This window comes from Pseudochaenichthys georgianus, chromosome 2, assembly GCF_902827115.2.
Source record: "Pseudochaenichthys georgianus chromosome 2, fPseGeo1.2, whole genome shotgun sequence".
NCBI classification, from domain to species: domain Eukaryota; kingdom Metazoa; phylum Chordata; class Actinopteri; order Perciformes; family Channichthyidae; genus Pseudochaenichthys; species Pseudochaenichthys georgianus.
In genome coordinates, this window is record NC_047504.1 from 1,157,632 (window position 1) to 1,185,606 (window position 27,975).

Below are 27,975 nucleotides of genomic sequence, written 5' to 3' on the forward strand. Positions count from 1 at the left end.
ATATTATTTTGATAATAACATATATTTAAATGTTGATGAACTTCATACTGTTCATTCATAATCTGATTGCTCACTGTTAAAATAAAATAAAAACATTACAATTACAAAATAATTATATCTACAGCCCCTAAACACACAAACACACCGCTTTCATAAATAACACACTTGTTCTGCAATAATATGTTTTATGTTTCCTGTCATTTTTGTTAGGAAAGGACATGCCTGAAAGACACGACATTTTCTCCTTCTCTGAGGGTCAAGAAGAACATCCAAGACGAACATTAAAAGCTGATGTTATGAGATTTTAAGACCAGTACAGGACATTCACTAAGAAACTACTTTTATTGTAAAAACAGTCGGCTATTTCCACATCTACACTCCATCCGCTGATTATTTCTATTTGCCTCACTTTATGAGCTTCACATCACTTGTGCCTTGTACCGCAGAGTTTGCAACGTCACAAATAAATGGGGCCAATCTTCAGTCAGATGGGAATGTGTAATCTAACATTTTCAGTAAGAATAATGGACAAAAGGAATGCAAATACAAATACAATTTATTGAAATGTGAACCAAAAGTTAATCAAATGTTTTAAATAAAAAGCACATATGGACAGAAGGTGTAAACCTATCAAATGTATAAGTAAACACATTAAGTCAAATAACGTGACAGACTAGGCCTGTGCAGTTGGTATCAGCTTTGCCCAGCATGGGCTCCTCCATCAGCCCTGGTCCTCCTCGCAGAGGAAAGACCCTCAGTCCTCTCCAAACCAACAGACAGGACGTCCATCACACAGAGGTTTCTCCCTGAAGTCTCTGCTGCTCTCTGGACATCAGGCTGTCTCAATCCGTCCACACTGAATATGAGAGGGGGAAAATGAAAATAATAAATGCTTTAGACAATAAGAAACATAAAGTTGACTGTTGAGTTGCTGTTGTTTTTTTAGATTGTCAATACTATTACTGTATAACTAATATCTCAGGTTAAGAGGCACATTCAAATAAAGATTGGTCTTTAAATACATTTTGTCTTTTGAATTGTTTGTCTAAAGTCAAGGATCTAGAACTGGTACTTAGTTTGAATAATACAGTCTGGTTATTATGCTGTTTGGAGGAGGCCTCACAGGTAAGAGCACTAACTAGCTACCATCACATGTACCTTAGCTTGACTTAAATGTATTAAACGTATAGTTAAGTGATATCAAAATATAAATAACTAATGTCATGCAAACATTAATATTTGCTTGATTCCAGTGTTGAATTTAGCACAATTGCATACAAACGTTAAGGGGTTTTAAGATTCTGAAGTATTATTCTAAAAACTCAATAACTTAGATTATAATTTATAGTTTTGCTGAATAGTTTCAAGGCCGCTTACCTTAGAAACGTAAAATGCGACGGCAGCGTGCAGATGGGGAGCATGTTAGCTTAGCTTGGTAGCTTCAGCTAGCTCTGGAACTTCCAGCTCGGTGGCAGCAGGTCCCGCCTCGGCTCCGCCTCTTTGCCCTTATAGAGAGGCGAAGTCATGCCCATCTACTTCCGGCCCATGGGACCCCGGAAGCGAAAAATTAACATTGAATTCAATGGAGAGAGAACACGTATCTTTTGATCCCGTTTGAATTGTGCCACGAACTACACATATGATGTTTGTCAATCTTAAACAATAAGTTCCATGTCAAAAAAGTCACATTTTGTCGTAAAACTGTTGAAATATAAGACTATGAAAAATACGCGACTACAAAGACTACAAATCCCAAATCCCATTCTGGCTCGCGTAAGTGATGTCACAGGCGATAATTCTCCAAGTGGTTGCGACTCGTAATTAAAGCGAAGAAGAAGAAGAAGATCTCATAACCGATTTATTCCCTCCAATAAATAAGAGATTGCTAAAAATAAATTCACTTTTACAAGATGCATGTGTGCTTTGTACCAGGTTGTAATCACATAAGTGATCAAACCACTTGCTCGTTCTATCGCTTCCCGTCTGATGAAAGGACCAGGAGTCGCCGGATCAGACATATCAGGTAATATACATGTTGTGCATGGAACACAGTCAAGTTAGCTACCTAGCTAGTAGCGACGAGTAGCGAGCACGTTAGTTAGCATTACATTACGTAGCCTTGTCATTTTTAGTAGCCTTACCATGAAGTTATTATTTTATTACATGAAGTAAGAGTACGAGTAGATGGTAAGCATTTCGTGAAACATTTGAAGAGTAGCCGACTGCGCCATCCACCGGGTGCTAGGGAAGCAGTCAGGGAGAGTCGAAGGCAGGCAGGGAGCTTTGCATGACAGATTCTTCTGGACGTGTTTCATTGTGATGACAGTAAGGGTGAGTCAATCTGTTTGTTGGAAAGACAGTAGTTGAGTGATTACTGAGAGAAAATTATTAGAAGAGATCATTATTCAAAGTGTTACTGTTGTGTTACTTTAAAGTGTTGTTACTGACCTTTTTCTCTTTTATTTCCTTTCCCTCACCTGTAACTGCTGAGACCCTGAGGAACATGCACACTGACCTGCTCTGGCAACCTGATTTCCACTGTACGTAATAGTATTTGGTTATGGTATATTATTTATATACATCAAAGGCACAATGCACCCCCCAGAGACACACATGTATTGAGTGTGATATTGTGCATAGGTCAAGTGAAATCATCTTTACACACTAGAAAACTGTAGGAGCGGCAACTTGTTTTGAAATTGAATTTTTAATATCCGAAAATGAAGTTGATCTGTTTTCTTTATTCTTCTCTCTTCCCAGCTCCATCCATCACCGTGCTCTGTTCCTGCAGGTCCTGCTTGCTAATCATTATGCTCATATGTTTTCACACAATTACAAATAAAGTCAATGTATTGTATGACATGAAGTTGTGCTTCATTCGGAGTCAATAATACATTCATTCTGCCTTCATCCATTCTGCCTTCAACTGCACAATGACTGTGGACTGCACCGACATCCATTTAGCTGCCCCCAGTAAGATGAACCAAGCAAAGAGGGTCGCCATCATGCCCAAGGACATCCAGCTGCATCCGCGGAGAGAGGGCTTAGACTGACCTGAGACCAGCACACCCAAACACAACGGCTCTTTTAAGAGCCACCTACAGTTTCAAAGAGTTGCAATCCTACGTTGTTATAATGATCAAACCGGTTCATGTGTCACTTAGTTTACTGAACCGTGATGAATGAAAGAAATTAGTGAGGTAGTGGTTTACTGAAGTTACAAAGACATTACTATATGAGTAACAGGTCAGTGTAAACACAAGCTTCTGTCAATTATGGATCATTCAAACTATATACAAATAATATGTAATAAAGTTCTAAAATAAGTATTTGGTATATTCCTTGATAGCTTTTGGAGAAGGTTGTTTTTAAGTTTACTAAAAATCTATCGTTTCAACTGTTTCACTTTATAAAAAGGAACAGGTGAGTAGAGCATTATTGAGTTTCTTATTCTGTCAGTAAATTATCCAAATGAAATGTTTATCATTATTTTAGTCAACCCTAAACAAATTGATTGTACCTTTTTAATAATGACCTTACATGGTCGGCAAAGTTAAATTAACTTCAATCAAATCTGTTCTGAGAAAAAACTAATAAATGTTTAAAGATAGGAACTTGCCATCCCACTGAAGAACAGTCCGTAGAGATTTAAAGGCGTAGTTGTAGTTCAGTCCAACGTTTCATTTGGATTCATTTCGCCAACAGGCAACTATTTTCATAAAGAATATATATATTTTTCAAAGTCAACTTTATTGTCAATCTTACTCAGTTTGTGTTTATAGACAGAGAGATCAAAAAGACGTTTCCAACAATCCCAAATACGAAAAATTAAATTATACAATTTACAGATATGTAATGTATACAAATATATATATCCTATATACACCATCATGTATAATGATGGTGTATGATGTAGAAGGAAGTGTGGTAGATAACAAGTAAATATAGAGTTGCATACAATGTATGTACAGCAAAAGATGGAATAACTAAGAAGCACGCAGTATAATAATAATTACATGCAACAATTAAATAACTGCTCAGCATCTCCACCACAATCCCAATCTGCTGTGTCCTGTTTTCCTCCCCTCTGCATAACACCCATCGCACATACGGAACACAACGCAGAGTCTGAGGGTGTTAAGAGTATGTTTATTTAAATGTCCTCCTCTCTACTGGCCAACACAGGGAGCATATGCTGGGTGTAGAATTGTTCCAGGAGGAGGAGATTTCCATGCCATGCAGGGTCTTTGGGGATGAGGATGATGATCGCCTCCTTCGTGGTCCACACAACAAAGTAGCAGAGACTCCGGTCTGTGATGTGCAGCTGCCCTTGGACCTGGTGCCAGTATGGGTGATATATGACCCACCCTCCTCACGGAGACAGAAGGATGGTAACTGGACTGCCTCCGCGATGGTCATGTTCATGTCACCAAAATCCTTGAATCTACACACAGCAAATAAACTCAAATGACACATCGAGATGTAAAAGGAGATCACACATACAGTATAGAATATCCTTTATAGGCGATATAAAACTGGCCGCTTCAATCTGAAGAGCAACTAAAACAAAACACGGGAGTTTACCTTGTTCTTGTGAACACTAATGTTATCCACAGCATACACACAGACCACGAAGTTCTAAAGGAGAACACTAGTTACTGAAACAAAACACGTTAGTGTACCTTGTTAGCTAATGTTAGCTAGCTGACATTAACGTTACACATTGCACTCATATTACTCACCAACATCTTGTAAAGCCGGTCCCGCTGCTCTTACAGAACCGACTAACTCCCCTTTCGTGTATGTACAGCTCTCAACGTGTCCAGACTTGTAGTCACCTCGTTTTATACTTTTATTCTCATTCTGAAAGAAACAGGTGAAATTTGCTAACGTGACGGCCATCTTTGTGATGGTGACGCGTATTGTGCGAGACGAGAGACCTGTAGTTCACTCAGCGGTTTCACACAAAAAAAATTGTAACTTCACAGTTTTACGACACATTTTAATTTTTTTGACTTGCATCATATGTGTCATTCGTGGCACAATTCAAACGGGATCAAAAGATAACCTTTCTCTCTCCATTGACTTCAATGTATAATTGTACGCTTCCGGGGTCCCATGGAGGCTCCCGGAAAGGGAGGGACTTCGCCTCTCTATTTGGAGCAGGCTGGAGAAGGCGGGAGTTGAACTCTGACGTAACTGTTGAGCCGTTAGTGGCCGACTCCGCCTACTAAGGGCTTCACGGCAACTCTGCAGAATCCTATGGGTGACGTCACGGACCCTACGTCCATTTATATATACAGTCTATGGTTTAAACCTGATGCTCCTAACCTGTCGGTTAGCAGGCAGCACGGTCTTTTTCCTCTGTCCCAGATGTGCCTACTACACACGGTCGTAATGAGCCCAGGGCTGTTATTACGCACTGTGTGAATAGCACTGCACACACCTCCGCTCATTCCCTCAGCGGGTTTGAGCGTGAACGCGCCTCAATGTCCAGTTTACGAGCCTTCTCCTAAACAGAGACAGGATGAGAGCCGGTGTGAGATGCAGCGTGTGGAGGGCCCCTCGCAGCTTTTCGGTCCGGGCCCCTCTTGGGTTGCTTCACGGGAAACGGCGGCGAGGGCTCTGACGTGGCTCGTCACCATGACAACCACAGCACATCCAGAGCATGTCGCGCGCTCTCAGAATATTACTCAGAATGGCGATGCGTGTGTTCGACGGACAGATGAATAATAATAAGCAGCAAGGCCCACCGGGTAAGCCGGCTGCCCCTAACCTGTCGGTTATAGGCAGCATGGCTCGCTGCATAAATAGGCTGTCTTTAAAACCTATTGGTTTTTAGGCAGCTCGGTTTTTCTCCTCTGTCCCAAACCTACCTCCTACACACGGTAATGAGCCCACGAGTGCCATTATTACAGTGAGGACAACACTGCACACAGCTCCGCTCATCCCTTAGGGGTGTTGAGCGTGAACGCACCACGGTGTCCAGTTTAACACTGTAAGCAATTACTGTTATTTTTCGGCACTAATCTACTGGCAGCCCCCTAACCAGAATGTTACTGTGAATTATTTAATTTTTTACAGTGATAAACTGAAATTGTCCAACAGTATGAATACTGTATAATTTCAGTGTATTGCTGGCGTCTCTGCTGCCGGTATTTTACTGTTAATGAGAAAGGCTGTGTAAGATCATTTCACAGTATGAGTACTGTGGTATTGCAGTGAAGTGCAGGCGTCTGTGAAGAGACTGCCGGCGCTTTACTGTTGTTTGACAGGAAAATGTGTTACAGTGGACATAATGAGAGCCTGTGTGAAGTGCAGCGTCTGGAGGGCTCTGGCGTGGCTCGTCACCATGACAACCACAGCACATCCAGAGCAGGTTGGCGCGCTGAGTGGCGGCGCGTGTGTTCAATGGACAGATGGAATATAATATGCAGCAAGGCTCCCCGGTTAAGCCGGCTGCCAATAGCCTATTGGTTACTTGGCAGCATGGCTCGCTGCCTAAGCCGGCTGTTTTTTTTAACTTATCGGTTAATAAAACAGCAGGGCTTACTATTCAATCCGTCTACCTTTAAACGTTTTGGGTTTAGGCAGTACGGATTTTTCCTCTGTCTCAGATGTACCTCCTACCCACGGTCGTAATAAGCCCACGGAGGGCCATTATTACACCTTGTGTGGACAGCACTGCACACACCTCCGCTCATCCCTTAGTGATGTTGAGCGTGAACGCGCAGTTTACGAGTCTTCTCCTAAACGGCGACATAATGAGAGCCTGTGTGAAATGCAGCATGTGGAGGGCTCTGGCGTGGTTTTCCACCAACCACAGCCAGAGAATGTACGCCCGGCACTATCAGAGTACTGTATGGTACTCAGGGTGGCGGCACGTGTGTCTGATGGACAGATGGATGAGCAGGCGGATGGGCAGAGAGTAGTCTCTGCAGTTCGCCTCTCACACACACACACTTTGTATTGTATTATTGTCTTCGTACACTTTTAACACACCATCGTAGCGATGGCGATGTTTCAGGTGACTGATCAGGTTCGAAGTATTGGGGAGCGTTGGATTTGTGAAGAACTCCCCTCTTCCTAAACCACTAATACCACAGTACTGGCAAAACGGGAGGAGCCGAGTGAAAAACAAGCGCCCCTCATCCCAATCCGCAGTATTTTTTTTTTTTTTTACCCAAAAAATATATTGTATATTATCGGGGCTATTAATACTGGTATCGGGTTTATCGGGATGACGTCATCATTCCTAATATCAAACAAGGAGTTGTGTTCGAGTGTGGGGAAAAGTCATAATGAGTGTTATACTATTGATTGGTTCTGTAAGGCGTGGCTGTGGCCGTCAATACCAGAAAATAAAGAGAATGTTTTCGACATTGAAGGCTCGAGTGATGCTATTCTTTCACACAGTGACGTCACGAGCTACCCACAATGCAACACGCGCCATATATATATATAAATACGCAATTTTCATGGAGGTGCAAATATCCTGGAAGTGCAAATATAAACAGCTAGCTAACGTAGCAATGCAGAGCGCACTAGGTTTGTTTTCTGAATTAACGACCGAAGAAATCGCTGCATGTCTTCGGATTACATCTCTGGACTTGAGGGGTGTGCTCTAGGTCGTTACCAGCGTAAACTAGAGCTATGTGGGTTGTCGGATTGCCTTTACAGACTGCGTCGATTTTGGCTGCATCTACGTCTAATTTCTGGAAACACCAGGTGAATACCCCACTTGTCACAATAATATTATCATGCCATTGCATATATGTGGTATTTTAGAGTTGACTAGATATTGATTAAGGCAATAGACTATGATATTCAGTACAGGAAGCTTAGCAACACTAGACTGTGTATGGCTAAACCCTTGGCCTGCTTGCACCTTGCGTAAAACGGCGGATACCGGAAGTACGGTGTCGCCCTCGGCCCAATACCCGTATGTGTGTGAAAGAATGATCTTGAATAGCGGTGATATAATATAAACAGGCTTGTGCTTGGCCCACTGGTATTGTTTGTTTATTTATTTTGAAAATTAACTAGCAACGCCGTGCTGTCATATAGCAACTGCAAAGCTACTGCAGCACAAAAATCCTGGCGCCGCCCATGGTGCCATGAGGTAAGCTGACGTTACATTTTTGTCCATTTCACGGTGAAATTTAAATGATGGGTAGTGACTGTATCGCCGTTTTAGAGATGGCGCTGCTGAAAAGACCGCAACATAAGTAAAGATAATGAATACATCCTATTAAAACCTGTGTGGCTTATATGATAAGTCTAAATAGTACAAGCAGCATAATGTTTCACCATGTAACTAAAGATTGTAGTCAGGGAAATCAGTTTGACATATTGAACTAATAAAAAATCACCTCTGCCTGGCAGAGAACTCTCTGCTCCATAGCTTCTCTTGGACGTAAAATCACATTTTACATTTATATTCCATCCCTCACATACTTTTGTATATATAATAACTTATATTTTGTTTTTCTTGTTATGCTGCTGCAACACAAACATTTCCCAAATTGGGATCAATAAAGTAATATCTTATCTTAATTAAGAAATATAACTATTATAATTAGTGTAGCAGCTGACACCTATTTTCAATATGGATTAATCTACCTTTATTTCTTTAGTTCAATTTTGATCTATACAAATTTCAAAATAGTGAAAATGTTCACGAGACTTATCAAAGTGCAAGGTTATATCTTTAGATGTTTTGTTTTAGCCGATGTACTGTATGTCTTAATGCTCTTATATGTGACGGTGTGACTTCCATGAAACTAATATTTTATATCTTCCCAACAGACGAGCTGACAGGAAACCTAACACTCTAACAACCACAACATTGCAAAGGCGAGTAAATGCAAATTAAAAACGATTCACAATTTCTTCTTCTTTCTTGCAGTGAGGTGAAGCCCTGGCAATAAGGGAAGCAGTCACACGCTTTGACCTCAGGACAGCTCCAAAGTTGCTGGCAGTCAACTTTCCTTTCCTGAACAAATGCCAGTTTGGGTTGGTTCGCTGACCAGTGGTAGCCACCTGAATTGCCCTCTGTTGCTCCTCAGACAATGCCATGCTTGCCACAATTGCCTCACATCCCTGATGCCCAACAGATTTGATAATTTCAGGAACAGTAAGTGTTTCCAAGCTGTAGTGTTCCTCTTCTGGCTCGGGGGAGAGAAGCCAAGAAATTCCTGAGAACCTGCCACAGAGTCTGTCCCTCAGCCAGTCACGATTTTCGGAGGTGGGCTCTCTTGTCAGCGGGTTGAATGAGTTATTGGTTGGAGGAAATAGCTCCTCACTGAATGCGTACGTTTAGCTGCCTTTGGCTTCTTCCACTGACAGGGGGTGTCAGTGCAGCTGAAATTGTGGATGGCGAAGATGGCTAATGCAGCCGCATGACTGCATTTCTATTCTCCGCGTGGGCATTCACATTTTGTGGAGAGAATTCCCTCTTCTCCTGTAGATACCTGTGGTGGTGGGATTGTTTTATTTAAAATATATTTACATTTGTAATGCCTTCCCAATTATCCCTTTAATTTTTTATAGCCTATACTGTATGTTTATTTCTGTGTTTTCTGGTGTGTATTATTTGTAATAAAGATTTCATGTGACACATAACATGGATTTGTTGATGGGAATTAATGTGAATAAATTAACTCTAGGTTAACGGTACTCTTGCTATCACTACTCACCGACACTATAACAGGGTTGCCAACTTTGGGTACCTGGCTGGAGTGAGATTTTGATATCATGGGTTTAATTACATATGCACACGAAATGACTGCTATCGTGTCAGCAGCGGGACCTTAGCATATATATACAATATTATACAAATACACAATATTGGATACAGACTATAAAGGGCACAATGTTTCATTCACTAATGAATGTCAAACACATGTTTGTTTCCACTGTTTTATTGTCTGCCTGTGGCGATAAGCAAATAATTGACTTATGGTTTGATAAATAAAAATGAACTCTATAAATTGCCATTTACATGAGGATGTGACTAGCAGTTTGAAAGGATGTACTTGAATTATTATTATATATTATCATTATGTCAGTGGTCTAAAATGGTCATACAACGGTGCCGACAATATTATCGTTTATCGCAATCATTTCCGGGAAAATGTATCCAACAAAATTAATTATCGTGAGAGGCCTACATGAAACACACAGATACAAACAAATCTACAGACTTACTCCAAATTGCCAAATATATTAATTAACACACTCACTCTCATATACTCTTTGACTCTATTTTGGCCTAGTAGAACAATAAGCAGCAGACTTTTACTTTTTTATAATTTCTACTGGATTTTAGATCTGCGCATGCGCAATACGGGTCGGCAGTTGCGGCTCCAGAGTATTTGTGTTGGGTAATCTACGGTAGGGTTCATCTAGGCTGCACTGTTGTACGTGTCCTGTAGTGGTTCTCTCCTCTATCTACACTCTTCTTGTCATCTTTGTAAAACGATATCAGACTGGTCATTGACAGCCATGACTTCTAGTTAAATTCAGTGTGGCTAAAATGAAGTTTTGAAGTCAAAGTCAGCTTTATTGTCAAAAATTCTACATGTGTTATACATCCAGAAATATCGTTTCCCACAGTGTGACATCTATACATAAAACAAAACAAAAAGGGCCTAGATAAACGTGGTATACATTAAATAAACAAAAAAAGGGCCTAGATAACCGGGGTATACAGTTTAAAAATGTTAATAATATATTTAAAGTGTTCAAAGTGCAGTTTCAGTGCAAGTCAGTTGACACGATCTTAAATTGGCGTGAGTCGTAAATCGTGCGACCCTGCTGCTGTACTAGCTTGTAGTCTTGTAGTTCGTTTATAGCATAACGTTAGCATTTTGCTTCTGGCGAATATATTTATGATTCAAAAATTATAAAAGTAGGGTTGACATGTGGAGATTATCTGGCTGAACAAAACGTGATCCCTCTCTTAAATGTGTGTCAACCACAGACCTTATTTCGAGCTATTTTCCAAAATCCTATGGAGAAATTGCATTGCGTTTTTGACGAAGGAACCGGAAGAAGTTTACTTCCGGGTTTTAGGACGCGTCACTGCGGTTCTCTATAGCCTTTCAGTTTCCCCCAACAATTTATATTGAAATAAATCAACATGGAACCAGTAATCACTAACTTTGTTTCCCCCTGCCCCTTATCGGAGAACACCGAGCTAGTAACCTAGCAACAAAGCTTCAGCTAGCGGCAGTCAGAAACTCATGTATCTTCGAATCTACTTACAAATAAATATGGGTAAGTTCAACCGTATTTGGTTGGAAAACATCGAATTTAGTGCTTGGTTGAAACCAGTTGAGGGGAACGTGTTTGAAGCCCGCTGCACCTTTTGCAAAATAAATGAGCGTTTCTTTTGCTAACGCAGCTTTAGCTATTGCAGAGTTAGCTAGTACAGCAGCTCCCGCAACAACACCGGGGGACCTCCGGGCGACGTTTGGGTCTACGTCAACTCTAAAAGCGGAGGTGCTGTAGACGCTAAATACCGTAGTTAAACACCAATCATACAACAGCAACGATGAAAGATTGTAGCTAAGGCAGCAGAGCTCTGAATATAGCTCTTGTTTTACTCTCTCATACAGCAAATAAATAATAATTTGAACAGTATCTTTTTAACTGTTGATTACCCTGAACGTATAATTCAACTGAAAAACCAATAAAAACATAAATTAAATAAATTATACATTTAAATAAATAATATCAAAATAATAAATACCAATAAACAATCAATCAACAAATATTTGAGCGCACTTCCACAAGCTACTAAACATATATAAATATGATAATGAATTAGACTCAAATTAATTAGATCAAATATGTTGTAGTGCACTGTCACAACCTAGCAAAGAAAAATAATCGTTTTTTTCGATTATGTTGTTTTCGTAATTGTGGCAGGCCAAAATCGTAATTGCGATTAAAATACGATTAATTGCACAGCCCTAACACACACACACAAGCACACACAGAGACACACACACACACTTTGTGTCTAACACGCTAACACAGTTCTGTACTGTTATGCTGTTATGTTCAGTCATTGTTCTTATGTTGAACATGTACACATTTACTTGTTCATTTACTAATTATTGGACGTATTTCTTCTTTCATAGCAATTTTCGTTCATACTTTCTTGTCGTGAAATAGGTCTTACATTCTATTCAAAGTGGTCTTAAAAAGGTCTTAAAAAGTCTTACATTTGAGTTGGCGAAACCGGCAGGAACCCTGAATACACTAATATTTACTTTATATTAATTGATTGTAATCTAACGTAATCAACTCAAACTGGGTTATGACCTTTGACCAAGTCTCTTTTTAATATGTTGTACTCGTGACAACTTAAGGTAAGTTCATTTAGATATTTTTTGTTCAGGAACATTGAATGTAAACTTGCTAAAATATCATGATTGCTTTATATAAATGAATATATATAACTTCTGTTATAATTGTATTGAGTAGTGTAATAGTATTTTTAAAGTAATTATTCTAGTTTTAATTCAACAAATGACAGGATCTGAAATGATTAGTCGATTAATCAATAAGTGGATCAACAAAAATGGGGGTCTGAAATAGTTTTGATAATGATTAAGCGTTTCAGTCTTAATTCAAGAAAAAAGGAATAGCCTGTTAATCTTAAAGTTTGTGAATGCTGTTCCCCCCACCCTTAGACAACAAATAAAGTACCTTTTATTTCTCATGTGTTTAAAATGATTGATGATTGGTTGCATTTACTGAAATTCCACCTAGGCAACAGCACACCCGTCCAGAGACGTCCAGCGCCAAGTCCCTGATGGACATCGGAACCCGGCGGATCTTCAACGAGGACCATGACATCTTCAGACAAAGTGTCCGGCGCTTCTTTCAAGAGGATGTGATTCCATACCACTCAGAGTAGGGGGAAGCGTGGCACAGACCCAGGTACTGTATGTCAAGTATTTCCACTTTACTAAATGTTGTCTCCTTGTGCCAGGTGGGAGAAGGCCGGTCAGGTGAGCAGGGAGGTGTGGGAGAAAGCTGGTGAGCAAGGCATGCTGGGAGTTATGATCCCAGAGGAGCACGGAGGCATCGGAGCAGACCTGTTTTCTGCGGCTGTCTTGTGGGAGGAGCAGTACGTTGATTTAAAAATGAAATGATTGAATAATGAAATCAAACTTTTTTTCAAATGTCTTTATTCGTTTGTCCTCCAGGATGTACTCCAACTGCTCAGGCCCAGGTTTCTTACTGCACTCTGACATTATCATGCCCTACATATCGAACTATGGGAGCAAGGAACACATTGAACGCTTCATCCCCGAGATGACTGCTGGGAGATGCATCAGCGCTATCGCCATGACGGAGCTAGGAGCGGGCAGGTAAGGTCTTCGGCATTTCTTTTTTTTCTAAACAACCACATGAGGTTTGTGAGGAGCTTTGATGACCCGCCATCTTTTTATTTTCAGTGATCTTCAAGGTCTGAAGACATACGCTAAGAGGGATGGCAGTGACTGGATCCTCAATGGCAACAAGGTAACCGAATTGTGAAATGATTGTGATTTTTGATAACCATGTTATGCCACATGATGAGAATATAACACGGTGCACCAAAATATGTTCCTGAAAATATTTCAGAAGAAGTTATAGGCAATGCAGCAACAAATATTGATTCATATCTCATTAGAGATTCCTCAAGGCATAATCTTGCACATGTCGTTAGGGGTAACAACATATTAAAAGATACAACATATAAGCTATGAGTAAATCAACGGTTTTTGGAATTGGTTTTGGGTTAGATACCTGAAAAAGGGTCAGTGTTTAACACAGTTTGATAACATAAAATATGTCAGTAAACATCCCACTGGTAAACGTCCAAAGCTTTTACGTGTCCAAAAAACAGCAGTTTAAATGAGACAAGGAACCATTAGCTACACCAAACATTAGCCATCATTAGCTTCATTAGCGTGTTGACGTAGTGCCATGCAACCGGGATGTATTCCGTTTATATCCCCAATGCTAGCTATTTACTGCTGGAGATTGCATTTACGCTTCTAAATTATTATAGTGGTGTTAATATGTGGAGATTATCCTGCTGGACCAAACGTGTAAGTATCATAAATGTGTGTTTTTGACTTATTTTCTTCAATATTCCAAAATCCAACGGAGAAATCCCACTGGCTTTTTGTCGAGAGAGCCCTCCGATGTATCAGGATTAACTTCACTTAGTCTGATACCGCCACAGGACTAGGAAAGAGTCATTAAAGCATAAACTGTCCGTGCATCTCAACTTCACCTTGAGGTCTTTTCCAGGTGTTAATCAGTAACGGTTGGATGTGCGACCTGGTGGTGGTGGTTGCCGTGACGAACCGCGAGGCGAAGGTGGCGGCGCACGGCATCAGTCTGTTCTTGGTGGAGAACGGCACCAAGGGCTTCCAGAAGGGACGCAAGCTGGAGAAGATTGGTCTGAAGGCCCAGGTGCTGGAGCTCAAGGGTTGGGGAAGATCTAGCATCAGGGGCAAAGCGACACTGATTCTGCCTTCTAACTATTTTGTCGTCACTCTTTTACAGGACACAGCCGAACTGTTTTTTGAGGATGTACGGCTCCCTGCGGACGCCCTCATAGGGGAGGTCAACAAGGGTTTCTACTACCTGATGAATGAACTGCCCCAGGTGAACTACTCCATGAATCCGCTTACATTCTAACAATAATCCTATAACTCAAACCATTGCCTGAGGATCTTCAAGTTTTTACAATTTTCTCAAAATCAAAGAAATACAAATATAGTAGTCATGGGTGCACAAACTAAAGCATGATCATCCCCAAAATACAAACAATAATACAATAAAATAACATTTGGAATGACAAATCCAATAATAATAATTAATTTGTTCTATATAATGGCATTTCAAATCTTTCTCTTTGCCTTGTGCTTTACTAATCGTTGACAGTCGCTCGAGTAAACCATTAAATGTTTCCGGTTAGTTTCATGGTGAATAATTTTATAATTTTTCCGGGAAAGGAGCGTTTGGCCATCGCTGGCATGGCCATCGCGAGCTGTGAGTTCATGTTTGAGGAAACCAGGAACTATGTCATGCAGAGGAAGGCTTTCGGAAAGACCATCGCTCACCTACAGGTCTGTATAACAACGTTTTGTTATATTATAATCTGTGTGGGATTCATTGTTTTAGTTGTGGCTTGATGTCCAAAGATTTCAGAAGTTGATATTTTTGTCATGGTCTTATTACGCTTATGTTTAAGCTCCCTTCATAATACTTCAAACTAAAATATTTGCTTTTTTACCTGCTAATATTATTTTTTTGCATTTTTCCTTAGAAGCAGATTTATTTTCTTTAGTAGAGTTAATGTTATTAATACTAATCCATATATTGTTATATTAATGCTATATTTTTCAGTACATTTTGAATTATAAAATATAGTTTTCTCTATTGTATTTTATCTTTGAGAAATAATGTAGCATTTGTTGTGTTTTTTTGACAATTTCTTTGTATTGAATTTTTATTGCATTTTTTACTTTCACTTTTTATTTTTACATATGAAAATATACTATTTTTGTATTTATTTATCCTTATTTGTATTTCATTCTAAACTTGGAGCAACTGTCAAATGTATCTGAATAAATGAGATCCTCTGATTATGATATCATTGGATGTGATTGGACTCCACAGACTGTGCAACACAAGCTTGCAGAGCTGAAAACTGAGATCTGTGTGGGCCGAGCCTTCGTAGATAACTGCCTTCTGCTGCACTCTGAGAAACGCCTCGACGCCGCCACAGCCTCCATGGCCAAATACTGGTGAGAATGTCTGCATTACCTCACTTTTCAGGCACAAACTGGATCATGTTGCTACTAGGCCTGTTAACCAATCAGAAGTGGCCCATGATAGTAGGTACATCCATTACAGGGTGAATCTGAAACTGAAGCTTGACTTTAAAGCAACCCAACGGAAGTTTCATGTAAGTTTAGTTCTTTCACTCGTAGCTCGGGCTGCGGGGGTGCTAGAGACGGGAGCATGTTGATACGACCTTCCTAGCCGGAGATACGGCCGCATTTTACAATAAACTTCGCAAATCGCAATATCTTTCAGAAAAATCGCAATTAGATTATTTCCCCAAATCGTGCAGCCCTAGTTGCTACCATCACTTTTGTCTTCTCCAGGGCGTCTGACCTGCAGAACAAGGTGGCCACTCAGTGCCTGCAGCTCCACGGAGGCTGGGGCTACATGTGGGAATACCCCATCGCCAAGTAAGTGTCACATGACCTTCTGGGGATAATGTCACATTGTTTGTATTGTAGGTATGCCACAAGGTGCTGAACTAGTCTCTCTGTCTTTCCAGGGCGTTTGTCGATGCTCGTATTCAGCCCATCTACGGAGGCACCAATGAGATCATGAAAGAGCTCATTGCCCGCACCATTGTTAACCAGAAGTAGTTGATTGCGTTAGTAGATGCTGACTTAAAGGTGGGGTAGGTCATTTTGGAGGAACCAGCCCGAGTGCGCTAGAATTTGAAAATACACAACCGGAAAAAATCTGCCACTTCCTTACAGAGCCCCTCCTCCAACACACACGAACGCGCACATGACCAATGAGGGCACGAGAGGGCACGAGTTTGTGCACAGATGGAAGGCTGACAGGCAGGTAGGCCATCCAGTTATTTTAGCCGGGCTGGCTCAGATGATTGGTCGTGCTTTTTACAGAGCCACGGCTTTCACAGATGACATTTTTTTATGGATTTTTTGTCAAAGCACTTCAGATATTTATTGCTATCGGGATGTTAAGAGCATTCCATGGAATATAACAAAAAGTGTATCTCGAGCCGGTTTCTCAAACTTACCTACCCCACCTTTAAATATGAAAAAGTGTGTAGGGAATTCAAACACCACAGGTAATCAAAAAGCTAGACTGTGACGTAAAAATGTAATACATTAAAGTCAAATAAATTGACTTAATAAGCACTTGCATTTATCAGAAGATAGCAGCATCCCCTTTTTCTTCACATAAATAATACATTAAATTAACAATGTTACTGTAGCAGACTTCCCTGGTCAAACGGATCATAACAAAAAAAAAAATAAGCCTTTCTACCTCTCACAAATAAAACACTTATTCAAATAAACCTTAATAACCTGAATTACTGAGAAAATTCAGATATTGAAATAATTAGCCGGGCCGGCTAAACGGATTGGTTGTACTTTTTACAGTATTACGGCTTCTACAGATGACATTTTTTTATGGATTTTTTGTCAAAGCACTTCAGATATTCATTGCTATCGGGATGTTAAGAGCATTCCATGGAATATAACAACAAGTGTATCTCGAGTCGGTTTCTGAAACGTACCTACCCCACCTTTAACTTGAAATTATTTAAATAAACGTTGCCACTTTTATGTGTTAAGAGTTGCTTGTGTGTCCAATATGTCGTACTAATATCTAACAATGTCATAATTAGAACTCTCTTCCTTTGTGTCAACAATGAAAATAACCTTGGACCGATATTATATTATTATTTTTGCAACTAATTAAAGATTAAAGTTGAGATGAATGTGTGAGGAATGTGATCAGCATCAGCACCCTTTGTGCATTGTCTCATTTCCACCAGTAGGTGGCAGTAAAAGCATCCACAAAACTTCCAGGGAAATAACCATTTGATTCCATTTGCAGCACATACTGTTGAATATGACTCGCATATTTGTTTTAGTTGTATATTACATCATCTCATTCTAGTAGCTTTTAAATGATATACAATTTGTATTCTCATGTGTTTGTGTATATGGTGTTTGATGCACAGCATGCCAGTCTGACTTCTGCCAGTTGAGGAGGCAGCATCCCCACCCGCCTCACCTGGGGGGGAGAGAAGTGCGGCTACTGCTCACTGATGCATCTCCCCCTCACACCCCCATCTCCTCTTCTAGTTCCCCCCTTCTTTCTGCCTTCCCCTGCCCCTCCTTACCCACTCTCCCCTTGGCATCACATCCACGTTTCCCTCTCCCTCCCTTCTTTTCCATGTTTCCTCAGCAACAGCCACACCCCAGTGCCTTCAGCTCTGCACTCATCTTCCAATGCGGACATCCCTTTCTGCTCATCACAGAGACGTCTCTTAATGATGAAGCAGCATTTCACATGTATGGCTGTTTAATGACCAACTCTGTGCATGCCTTTGTTGTTTCAAACATGTTGCATAAATGTACTTAAATCACATTGAGAGAGTGCATGTCATGCATGTTGCAGCCACAAAACCCCGTGCGCCCATACTGCTGCATTTACGGTATAGCTTAACGTGCGAGGGGAGGGGTCAGAGGGCCCGGCTCATTGTCACCACAGCTCTGCGCACACACAAGTGTATTAGTGCCGCTGAGCAGCCTGAACCTGCAGGTAAGAGATGCAGCTCTTTGTTTATCATGTGTTGACAAAAACGGCTTTATAATTGTTAAATGAATTCGGAGGGTTTTTTTACGAGGTTACTTTAAAAGTGTCTAATCAATGTGGCACCCATCTTTAGCTGCGCGTCATGGTGTGATGCACAGCAATGTGTGCATTTTGAGGTGTGAATCAATGCTAGACAAGGTGTGTGTTACCTATGTGCTTTCTGGTTAATATGTTTGGAGGAATGCGACGGTTGTATTCACGTATAAGAAATGTGTTGAAATCAGTTTATTTGCGGTGTGTGTCGCTGCGTACCGGCTCGCCTCTCTCCGCTGCAGCACCCGGCTGCGCCTTTTGTTCTGGTCCACGCCTGTATGGTGCTGAAACCCGTGCAGCCCCCCGGGTTTCCACTGCAGTACCAACCTGTGAGCAGAGACAGTGGGTTTAACATGTAGGGGGGAGATCATTTCCCCAGCATCCTTATATATATTCGGCTTATGTTCTTGCAGTTGGCATCTCTCCTGCTAGGGTTGCCCTTGCAGTCCTTACCAGCTTGCATCAGCAAAAAGGTGGCATGACTTGCATTGGATGTACATAGTCAAACATGCATTTGAAAACCTTCCTGTGTTGAATTCGATTAAATTGATTGCAATTATTCCGAGCCACCTTATCACAAACCCTAACTCTCCATCTGCTGGCTATAATGGAGGTCCTTTCCTCATGGTTCCTTTTATTACCAATATTCAGCCATAGATAATGATCAAAAGATGTCCAGACTTCCATTAAGCATGGATTTGCTCCAAAACTGCCTCCTTTCAGTGTCACCTCAGCCTCCACATGCAGAGGAGAAGCTGTAGATTTCCCTGAATGTAAAAACATTCCTTTATATGAAAAGGAATTAACGTTCACATGAAACTGCGCTCCAGATTTTGTATAAGCACATTCCTATTGCTATCTCAAAAGACCCCTGGCATGGAATATAATGAAAGCTGTAGATGTTGGATTTTGAGTTCTCACTTGGTTCATGATGGGGTCAGTTTGGATTTACATCAAATTAGATTAAACAATGTAAGTGTTGGCGTATTTTTCTTGAAAACAGGTGTATTTGCAGCTCATGCCTGCATTCAGAGAGCTTTCGTCTTGGTTTGAGGTTTAAAAACTTGAGGCTCTGGTTTAAAAAAGGCAAAAGTTACCAATCAATTATTTCATTAAATCTACAGCTTCACTTTTTATATTGTGATAACCAGAGATGTCTTTAAAACAAGTCATACAGCATGAACAAAACCAACAAAATACTTATCGACCAATGAAATCTAAGACCAAAATGACCAATTAGTGGGCCGGCCTTGCAGCGATAACCAAAGACAATCTTTAAAATGCATATTCCTACCGTTTTCCCAATGCATTTTCCTTGTAGGAGTTTTAAATCACATTCCCTTTAGTGTGTGAGAGGCTTCTATTGATTATTGATTTAGGGTAAATCTTGGTAGGATGTTGGTCTCAATTAACCACATCTCATTGTAAATAATGGGCAGAAAGAACGACATACGACAACACATGTAATTAATCCTCGCCCATTTAAACCTAGATTATGTGTTTCTTGGCTCGGGCCAAATGGAGGTTGACAAAGTGCATTACAGTCTTTCAGTTTCACCTACTTCTCCTGTTTCCTATACCAGGCCAGATTGGGCTGTGTCTAATCACTGGTGCATTCATTGAAAATACCTTAGTCATGAAACAACAGGTTGGGTTTATATCTGTGTGTTTACGCACGTATGCTACAAGAGTACCCCCTATTTAAATCTCAAATTCAGTTCTGGTGTACTTCTGTGAATTATGTGAGCCATACATTTAGCCACTTCTCTTTTCTTTTTTCAACCACTGGGAAACCCAATACTCTTTCTTGCACCACATAGGAACGTTAAGTATATTTCCCAACGTCAATTCTGGTTACGTGTGCCGTTAAAATCCTGAAACCACAGACCCACGTTGCGCTCTACTGAAATGAAGACATGCCATGTTGGCTTGTGCTTCCTTTAAGGAATTGTGTAGGAACAATGTTTGGAGTAAAGGTCAGTTTATTGGGTCTGATTGCTGGTTAATGGTCGTAGTTCTTCTTGTTTGTGAATGAGAGCATTTGGTTTAATGCATTCCATGATGAGCTATACAAGTGGTGATTTTTAATCTCTTTAATGCGTGAGGTGCAGTGCTATAGTCACAGGTGTTTGGGGTCTCAGGATGTGTCCTCTTCTGCTCCACTTGAAGCAAGGTAACTAATTGGAGCTGACAGAACTGTGATTTAAAACACGATTAAGTCTCGACTGTGAGAGCGACCTAATCTTATTCACGTTCTTCACACGAACCAAACGTCCCACTGACCTGCATGTGGAGTATCCCCACACACATACACTGCTTCCTGGCCCACTTTAGTGCCTTTTGTTGGGCATAGAGGAATGCATAATAAATATATTAAAATAATAATAATTTAGTTTAATGTTTAAAATCCTCAGACCTCTCCCCCGCGGGACCGCACATAATCATAACCTCTGCAGCGCATCAATCCGCTGCTGTGCGCGCCACATTCTAAATGGCTGAGGTGAAGCTCTCTACGGAGAATACAGAATTTTCAATAACACTTCCTCAAGAGTGAAATCCAACGTCTGGGAGGCTTTTTGTGTCATCCTAGATGGAGAAAATAACCAACATCCCACGCTTTTTGAGACAAATATGCAACTGCGTGTGTTAATAATTGCACGTTTTCACTGCTCATATATATGCGGGTTCGTGTCGGGTTGCGGATCTTGTGCCGACGGGTCGGGTCGGGTTGCGGAACTAATTGGCAATATGTGCGGGTAGCGGGGCGGGTTCGGTATTGCACGTCGCGGGTGCGGGGCGGGAGCGGGTCTTGAAAATCAGACCCGTGCAGGACTCTGCCTCAGATTGAGGAGGAACAATGCGGATTCCGTCCTGGTCGTGGAACGACGGATCAGCTTTTTACTCTCGCAAGGATCCTGGAGGGGGTCTGGGAGTACGCTTAGCCGGTCTACATGTGTTTTGTAGACTTGGAGAAGGCGTATGACCGGGTTCCCAGGGAGTTACTGTGGGAGGTGCTGCGGGAGTATGGGGTGAGGGGGTCTCTACTCAGGGCCATCCAATCTCTGTACTCCCAAAGCGAGAGCTGTGTCCGGGTCCTCGGCAGGAAGTCGGACCCATTTCCGGTGAGGGTTGGCCTCCGCCAGGGCTGCGCTTTGTCACCAATCCTGTTTGTAATATACATGGATCGGATTTCGAGGCGTAGTCGTGGGGGAGGGGGTCTGCAGTTCGGTGGACTAAGGATTGCACCACTGCTTTTTGCAGATGATGTGGTTCTGATGGCTTCATCGGTCTGCGACCTTCAGCACTCACTGGATCGATTCGCAACCGAGTGTGAAGCGGCTGGGATGAGGATCAGCACCTCCAGATCTGAGGCCATGGTTCTCAGCAGGAAACCGATGGACTGTCCACTCCAAGTAGGGAATGAGTCCTTACCCCAAGTGAAGGAGTTCAAGTATCTCGGGGTCTTGTTCTCGAGTGAGGGAACAATGGAGCGTGAGATGGGCCGGAGAATCGGAGCAGCGGGAGTGGTACTGCAGTCGCTTTACCGCACCGTTGTGACGAAAAGGGAGCTGAGCCAGAAGGCAAAGCTCTCTGTCTACCGGGCCATTTTCGTTCCTACCCTCACCTATGGTCATGAAGGATGGGTCATGACCGAAAGAACGAGATCGCGGATACAAGCGGCCGAGATGGGTTTCCTCCGCCGGGTGGCTGGTGTCTCCCTTAGGGATAAGGTGAGAAGTTCGGTCATCAGGGAGGGACTCGGAGTTGAGCCGCTCCTCCTTCGCGTCGAAAGAAGCCAGTTGAGGTGGTTCGGGCACCTAGTAAGGATGCCACCTGAGAGCCTCCCTAGGGAGGTGTTCCAGGCATGTCCAGCTGGGAAGAGACCAAGGGGTAGACCTAGGACCAGGTGGAGGGATTATATCTCTTCGCTGGCCTGGGAGCGCCTTGGGATCCCCCAGTCAGAGCTGGTTGATGTCGCCAGGGAAAAGAAAATTTGGGGCTCTCTGCTGGAACTGCTACCCCCGCGACCCGACCACGGATAAGCGGGAGAAGATGGATGGATGGATGAACAAGCCAGGTGTCAATGTCTTGCTCAGAAAATATTTGCAAAAAATGTGTCTCCTAAACAGACATAGGACATAGGGTTAGGGTAATGTTGTGATTCGAGTGGCCTGTGTTCGTCGTCCATAACATACGCCTGCCCATACCATAACCCCACCACCACCATGGGCCACTCGATTCACAACATTACCCTAACCCTACCCCTACCCCTCACACCAGATACTGCTGGTTTTCGGACCCCCCCAGACCCCCCCAATAAAGCAAAACTGCACGTTTCATAGTGGCCTTTTATTGTGGCCAGCCTAAGGCACACCTGTGCAATAATCATGCTGTCTAATCAGCATCTTGATATGCCACACCTGTGAGGTGGGATGGATTATCTCGGCAAAGGAGAAGTGCTCACTATCACAGATTTCTTCAGATTTGTGAACAACATTTGAGAGAAATGGTTATTTTGTGTAAATAGAAAATGTTTTAGATCTTTGAGTTCATCTCATGAAAAATGGGAGCAAAAACAAAAGTGTTGCATTTATATTTTTGTTCAGTGTATGTGTGTTATTTGCACAATCTGTGGTCCAGATGTTGTTGAAACAGCTGTGAAAATACAGACCTGTGTGTCCTCATTTAAGTTCATTTTCTAGGTAACAGGTTGCTGGGTTTATTGAGTTTGATAAACGCCGTTTGTCAGGCGCGAAGATCGATCCGGTGACCTCCTCGGTACAGGACAATCTCTTTGTCTGAATAGCACCCAGTCTCCCAAACAAACTCTGACAGCCAGTGTCGCATTTCATCCCTCACGGACCATGCCCCTCGACAGAGAGGACACTCATTCAGGGCATTCTTGCACTCGGTGGCAAGCCCCCTCAGGTATTGGCATCTATAATATTCTCTGCCACTCTCTGGTTTTCAAAGTTGTGTTGTAACCATGTTAGCTAATCCATGAGGTCTGTAGAAGGGAGTGAGTAGGAAAGAAGTTTATTTCTGAGATACAAAGAAAGCAAAACCGCCTACCACAGTTTGCAGGTTCACTTGGCTTGAGTTCAGCAAATCTGCGGCATGTTGATCCATGTGCCTCAAACTTATTTGAGTCCTGTAGAAAGCTTTCTTTATTTAGATCAGTTTGTGTAGTGCCCAAAAGCACATTCCAAGAATAAAAGTGCTGAATGTTCACACAGAGCTATTACAGGAAGTAAGCCTCTCTGTTTTAGCGGGATTATGACATACTGTATAGTCCAGCTCTAAATTGCTGTCTGTGGTTTCACACCCCTAATTGGCCCCCGAGAATGCAGGCAACTGGGCTGATGACATATTCTGGATAATGTAATGGCTGCGTGTGTTTCTATATGCAGCCAGCTGCGTCTGTTTTAATGTAAACAGCACACAAAAGCCTTACAGTGTTTTATTGGCTTTGCAGTGCATTTCAATTAAATCCATTTTTATTGAGACAACAAACAATGTGTTTCTGGTGGTCGGAAAAGCTCTTAAAACTGCAGCTGGCTACAATATTATTGTGTGTCAAAGATGTTGGAAAAATCTATTTTTAAAGAATATTTGAAGACGTTATAGTATCCAAAGTGATGTTCTTAAAGCAGCAGTGTACACCAGTTCCATTGGTCTGGTTTTTCAGACCAACGATGGGAGGAAACCACTAATGAGCCTCAGCGTCGTCCTAAATGGGCCAGCGACCTCCTGTTAGCCTAGCGTAGCGGCTAAGCTATGTAGCGCCGAGCCTTTATGACTTCCAGATGTTCAAGCTAAACGGCTAGATTGTGTTCTCCCCATCCTTTTGCAAACGGCGCACGGCTGTAGACAGAGTGAAGTCTAGTGGAGGAATCAATGAGCCTCATTGTTGAAGTCCAAGTATTGTTAGAACATACAGACTCTGGTTTCTTTAATGCGAGTGTGTTTTTCAGCTGATGCATAAAGGAATCCACTGCTATGGAAATAAGACTCCAGGGATTCATGGCTTGGGGATTCCTAAACAAAACCAGAGCATGTCTTTTACTTAAGATCCATCCTTGTTCCTGTGTGCATCTGCTTGTCAGGGCCGTATTTTGGATGAATGGAAATCCCCCCCTGATTCATAGGAACTTCACACACTCTGTAAAGCCAGTGTGAAACGTAGAAACAGATGCACATTGATGGCCCATCACGTTCATGTGGGTCTGTTTTTAACTGGACTGCAGGAACACGGCAGCTGAGTGTGTGTAGTGGACCTCCTGGCCAGCTTCCAGGAAGGGTTTTACTGAATCCGTCTGAAGAGGGACTTACCAGCAAATCCAACATCCTGTCTTAGATATGTAACATGTAGACGATGTAATTTAGGGCATATGTACCAATCAACTTAGGGCACCCTATTCGGCTTTGCAGAGTTGTGTTGTCCCACTTTTTTATCCTGCAATTGATTGATGACTCATTCCTTAAATTGTAATGTTGTATAGGCGCTAGAAGATGTGTTCTATTTCATTTCTCAGTGCTTTGGAAAACAAGATGATAGCTTTTTACAAGCTGTCCTTCCAAATAGAAGGGGATTCTCATGCCACACAGAAACTCAGATTTGTCTAATTATTCCGACATGACATAGACGTATTTAGCCATTTTAACCACAATTTAACACAGGATCTGGTCCAAACAGTAATGCATTGTTTTTTTGGGCCATGTTTCACCCTTCCACAAATGTTCCTGAAATTCAGGAGAGTATTTTTGTCAGTAATCCTGCTAACAGACAGACAAACCCAGCCAAACACATGCTATCCTTGGCGGAGGTCATACTGGATAAACATACAATAATGCGTCTTCAACCCTCATACTTCCATTCACAAGCTTCCTCCTATCTGAACTGTCTGTGTTGTTTTCAAGTGTTGACTGTGCCTACTACCCCCATTGGAACCATCAAGGGCCCCCCTCACCACGGCAACCCCTGCCATGGAAACCAGCCCCTCAAAGGAATGACCCTTTTGAGCACCAGTGTGTAGAGACCCTCTATCTCACTCTGTAGTAAGAGGATACAGGCAGGAGACTATAGAAAACTGCATTTTTCTGTTATTTTCTTCCATTGCTATTCTTTGTTGTACCTGTTGTTTCGGCTGTCGAGTGGGAAGACTTGCCTCGGGTCACCTCGTTAAATCAGAGAGCATAAATCACGGCATAAAAAGGAGTCTTTATTTGGAGCATCAACAGATGTTTGTGAATGGCCTCTGGGGAAGGAACATCTCTCTTTTATTGCTGACAATAGCTGGTGACAAACTGAAACACTTTAGCTCAGAGCCTCAGACACAGAAATGCATTCATCTATAGATGCCTGCAAAGTTGACCATCTACAAATAACCTATTGTACTTTTATTAAGCCTAATAAAGCTAAACTAATCATGCTGTTGGAAAAAAATGAAACTGATTGGCTTTCTGCCAAATCAGCGACTTGGCATCCTGACACAATACTAAAGCGTTTGTTTACGGCCATTCAGGCAAAGTACTCTAGAACCCTTTCTAATGGAAACAGCAATGAAATGTGTATATTCCCCAATGCATGGTCTTTATTTTCTAAGTCATGCCCTGCTACAGTATATCCTGGCACATCCCCAGTTTCCTTACAAACTACTATTTGTAGTGTTTTTATGGGTTTTATAGACTGTACAGTCAAATTGGTTTGGTTTCCTTGCCTTTTAGGAATAGCAAAACTGTCCTCTGTGGTTTACCTCAGTAACTAAAACGCCTCGCATGTTTCATAGAGAAGTCAGCTCATTGTTGATACCAGCATATGTGTTTCAAAGTCCAAAATATCAAAGCTGCGCCCCTCCGTACATGTCCTGATGTAATCCCCGCTGTCTACAGAAGCATGATTGCTATCTCCTGGGCTGGCATACTTCCTCCTTCACATTAAGTGTAGCTTTTGAGAAAACTCATATCTGAGTAATTTGCCATTTCTGCTGAGAAATCCTTTATGTCTAAAGCCACCAGCTTTTCCCACTTCTTTTGTCTGCGCGCCATTAGACGCCAATTATTGATTTAGTCCCTCCCGAGCTGTCTTTTCCTCAGCTCACCTATCTCCTGTGGGGAAGCAGGAGGAGAGGGACCCCCTCCGTGAATATACATGTCGACATTCAGATGCTAATCCCCCGCCATCTGCTTTGTACCTCAGGGGGAGGGTCGACGTGAGCCCCCCTGTCCATGCTCGCTACATGGTAGGGAGAAAAATCCCTGAGCTCCTTGTGCCCTGAGGGTTTGCCAGGCTCATTGTCACCTCTACACCCTAATCCAGACACACTGCACCCCCCCCCCCCCCCAATGGTCCTTAGTTTAATAGACCCCTTTTTTCTGCATGACGCCTCACACGAAAGCTTCCGTACAGATGAGTTTATCACCCCCAGTAGGTTGTTAAAAACTTTTTTGTATAGCTAATCAAATGGAGCAGCCAAGATGTACACGAAGCTCTAGAGTTGTTGGAGTTTAGCTCCCACTGCTTTGAGTGGGAGCACTGCTCAGGCGGAGTGGTTGCCCGTAAACCGCTTGTGTGTGGGATTGTGCTTGGATTAGCAGCTCCTGTATGACATCATATAATTGTGTATTTTGGTATACACTTGTGGAAATTCCTCTTCATGCTTGTATCATCCGCTCAAGTAGTTGTTGATGTTGTAGTTCAAAACCTCTTAAACAAAGAAAAGCCTTTTTGAAGTTAATTGGATTATAAACGAAAACGGATTGTCAGGAAGATAAAATCAATGCTATTTTTCTTATTGCATAAAAAGAGATTAGGGATGTGAAATGTTCAATTAACTACGATACCAATTTGAGAAATATTTAGTACCCTAATCTCTCTGAGAAAATGTAATGTGATAAAACCCCAATTTGAGCCAAAAGAAATAATGAAAAAAGTGCAAATAGCTCTGAGGAACACCATGCTGCCGTGATAATAACTGTGACAAATGTCCCCGCAGTTCACACACCACTTGTGTGTCTTTTTCCCATAGCAGATCAGATGACAACTCAACGGGAAAAGAAAGCCCCACTCCCAGCAGCCTTTATCTCCCATTCTCAGCACTAATTCAGCATAGCTCCAAACGGGAGACCCGGAATGCGTTTTATCATCAGCAGCTCGTATGTTCTCGAGCCCAAGTATTTCCTGCGAGGGGCGGCATTCCCGTCAACAGACATGTGAACCAGTTGTGATCTAAACCGCAAAGGGGCGGAGCTTCAGACTCTGTAATCTGCATCCACAATCTGAGTAATGAAAACACAAAACTCCGTCTGCTTCAGCCTGCACTGCATCACTCTGTCTGCACGTGGCTCTGTTGTGGTGTGTGTGGAAATCAAACGTGACAGTGTGTCGGTTGCATTGCAGACCATGTCACTCGGCTGCGGGGCTGGTGATGGCGGCTTCCTGACTGCTGAGGATGCTAGGTGTCGCGTTCAGAGGAATTTACCTGC

General features: G+C 42.1%; 2 protein-coding genes across 12 annotated transcripts in view; both read left to right on the plus strand.

The window, feature by feature from the left end:
• The window catches only part of acadl (acyl-CoA dehydrogenase long chain), a 34,075-nt gene extending 16,650 nt beyond the window's left edge, over positions 1–17,425 (plus strand). For 2 of the 4 annotated variants that reach the window (XM_071205068.1, XM_071205070.1), the window contains exons 2-12: positions 8,909–9,136; positions 12,784–12,927; positions 13,007–13,144; positions 13,224–13,388; positions 13,476–13,542; positions 14,320–14,484; positions 14,578–14,679; positions 15,030–15,143; positions 15,697–15,824; positions 16,188–16,274; positions 16,367–17,425. In XM_071205068.1, the coding sequence (XP_071061169.1) occupies positions 12,827–12,927; positions 13,007–13,144; positions 13,224–13,388; positions 13,476–13,542; positions 14,320–14,484; positions 14,578–14,679; positions 15,030–15,143; positions 15,697–15,824; positions 16,188–16,274; positions 16,367–16,460 (1,161 nt within the window). In that variant the 5' untranslated portion in view covers positions 8,909–9,136; positions 12,784–12,826 and the 3' untranslated portion in view covers positions 16,461–17,425. The remainder of the gene's footprint in view (positions 1–8,908; positions 9,137–12,783; positions 12,928–13,006; positions 13,145–13,223; positions 13,389–13,475; positions 13,543–14,319; positions 14,485–14,577; positions 14,680–15,029; positions 15,144–15,696; positions 15,825–16,187; positions 16,275–16,366) is intronic. The other 2 variants (XM_034097374.2, XM_034097382.2) reach the window with 1 other exon arrangement.
• A 105-nt stretch (positions 17,426–17,530) lies between these two features.
• LOC117457383 (microtubule-associated protein 2-like) overlaps positions 17,531–27,975 on the plus strand; it is a 51,197-nt gene continuing 40,752 nt past the window's right edge. For 7 of the 8 annotated variants that reach the window (XM_034097447.2, XM_034097489.2, XM_034097479.2 and 4 more), the window contains exon 1: positions 18,311–18,402. The gene's annotated coding sequence lies outside the window, so the exon portion shown is untranslated. Of the gene's footprint in view, positions 18,153–18,310; positions 18,403–27,975 lie in introns of those variants that run through there. The other variant, XM_034097455.2, reaches the window with a different exon arrangement.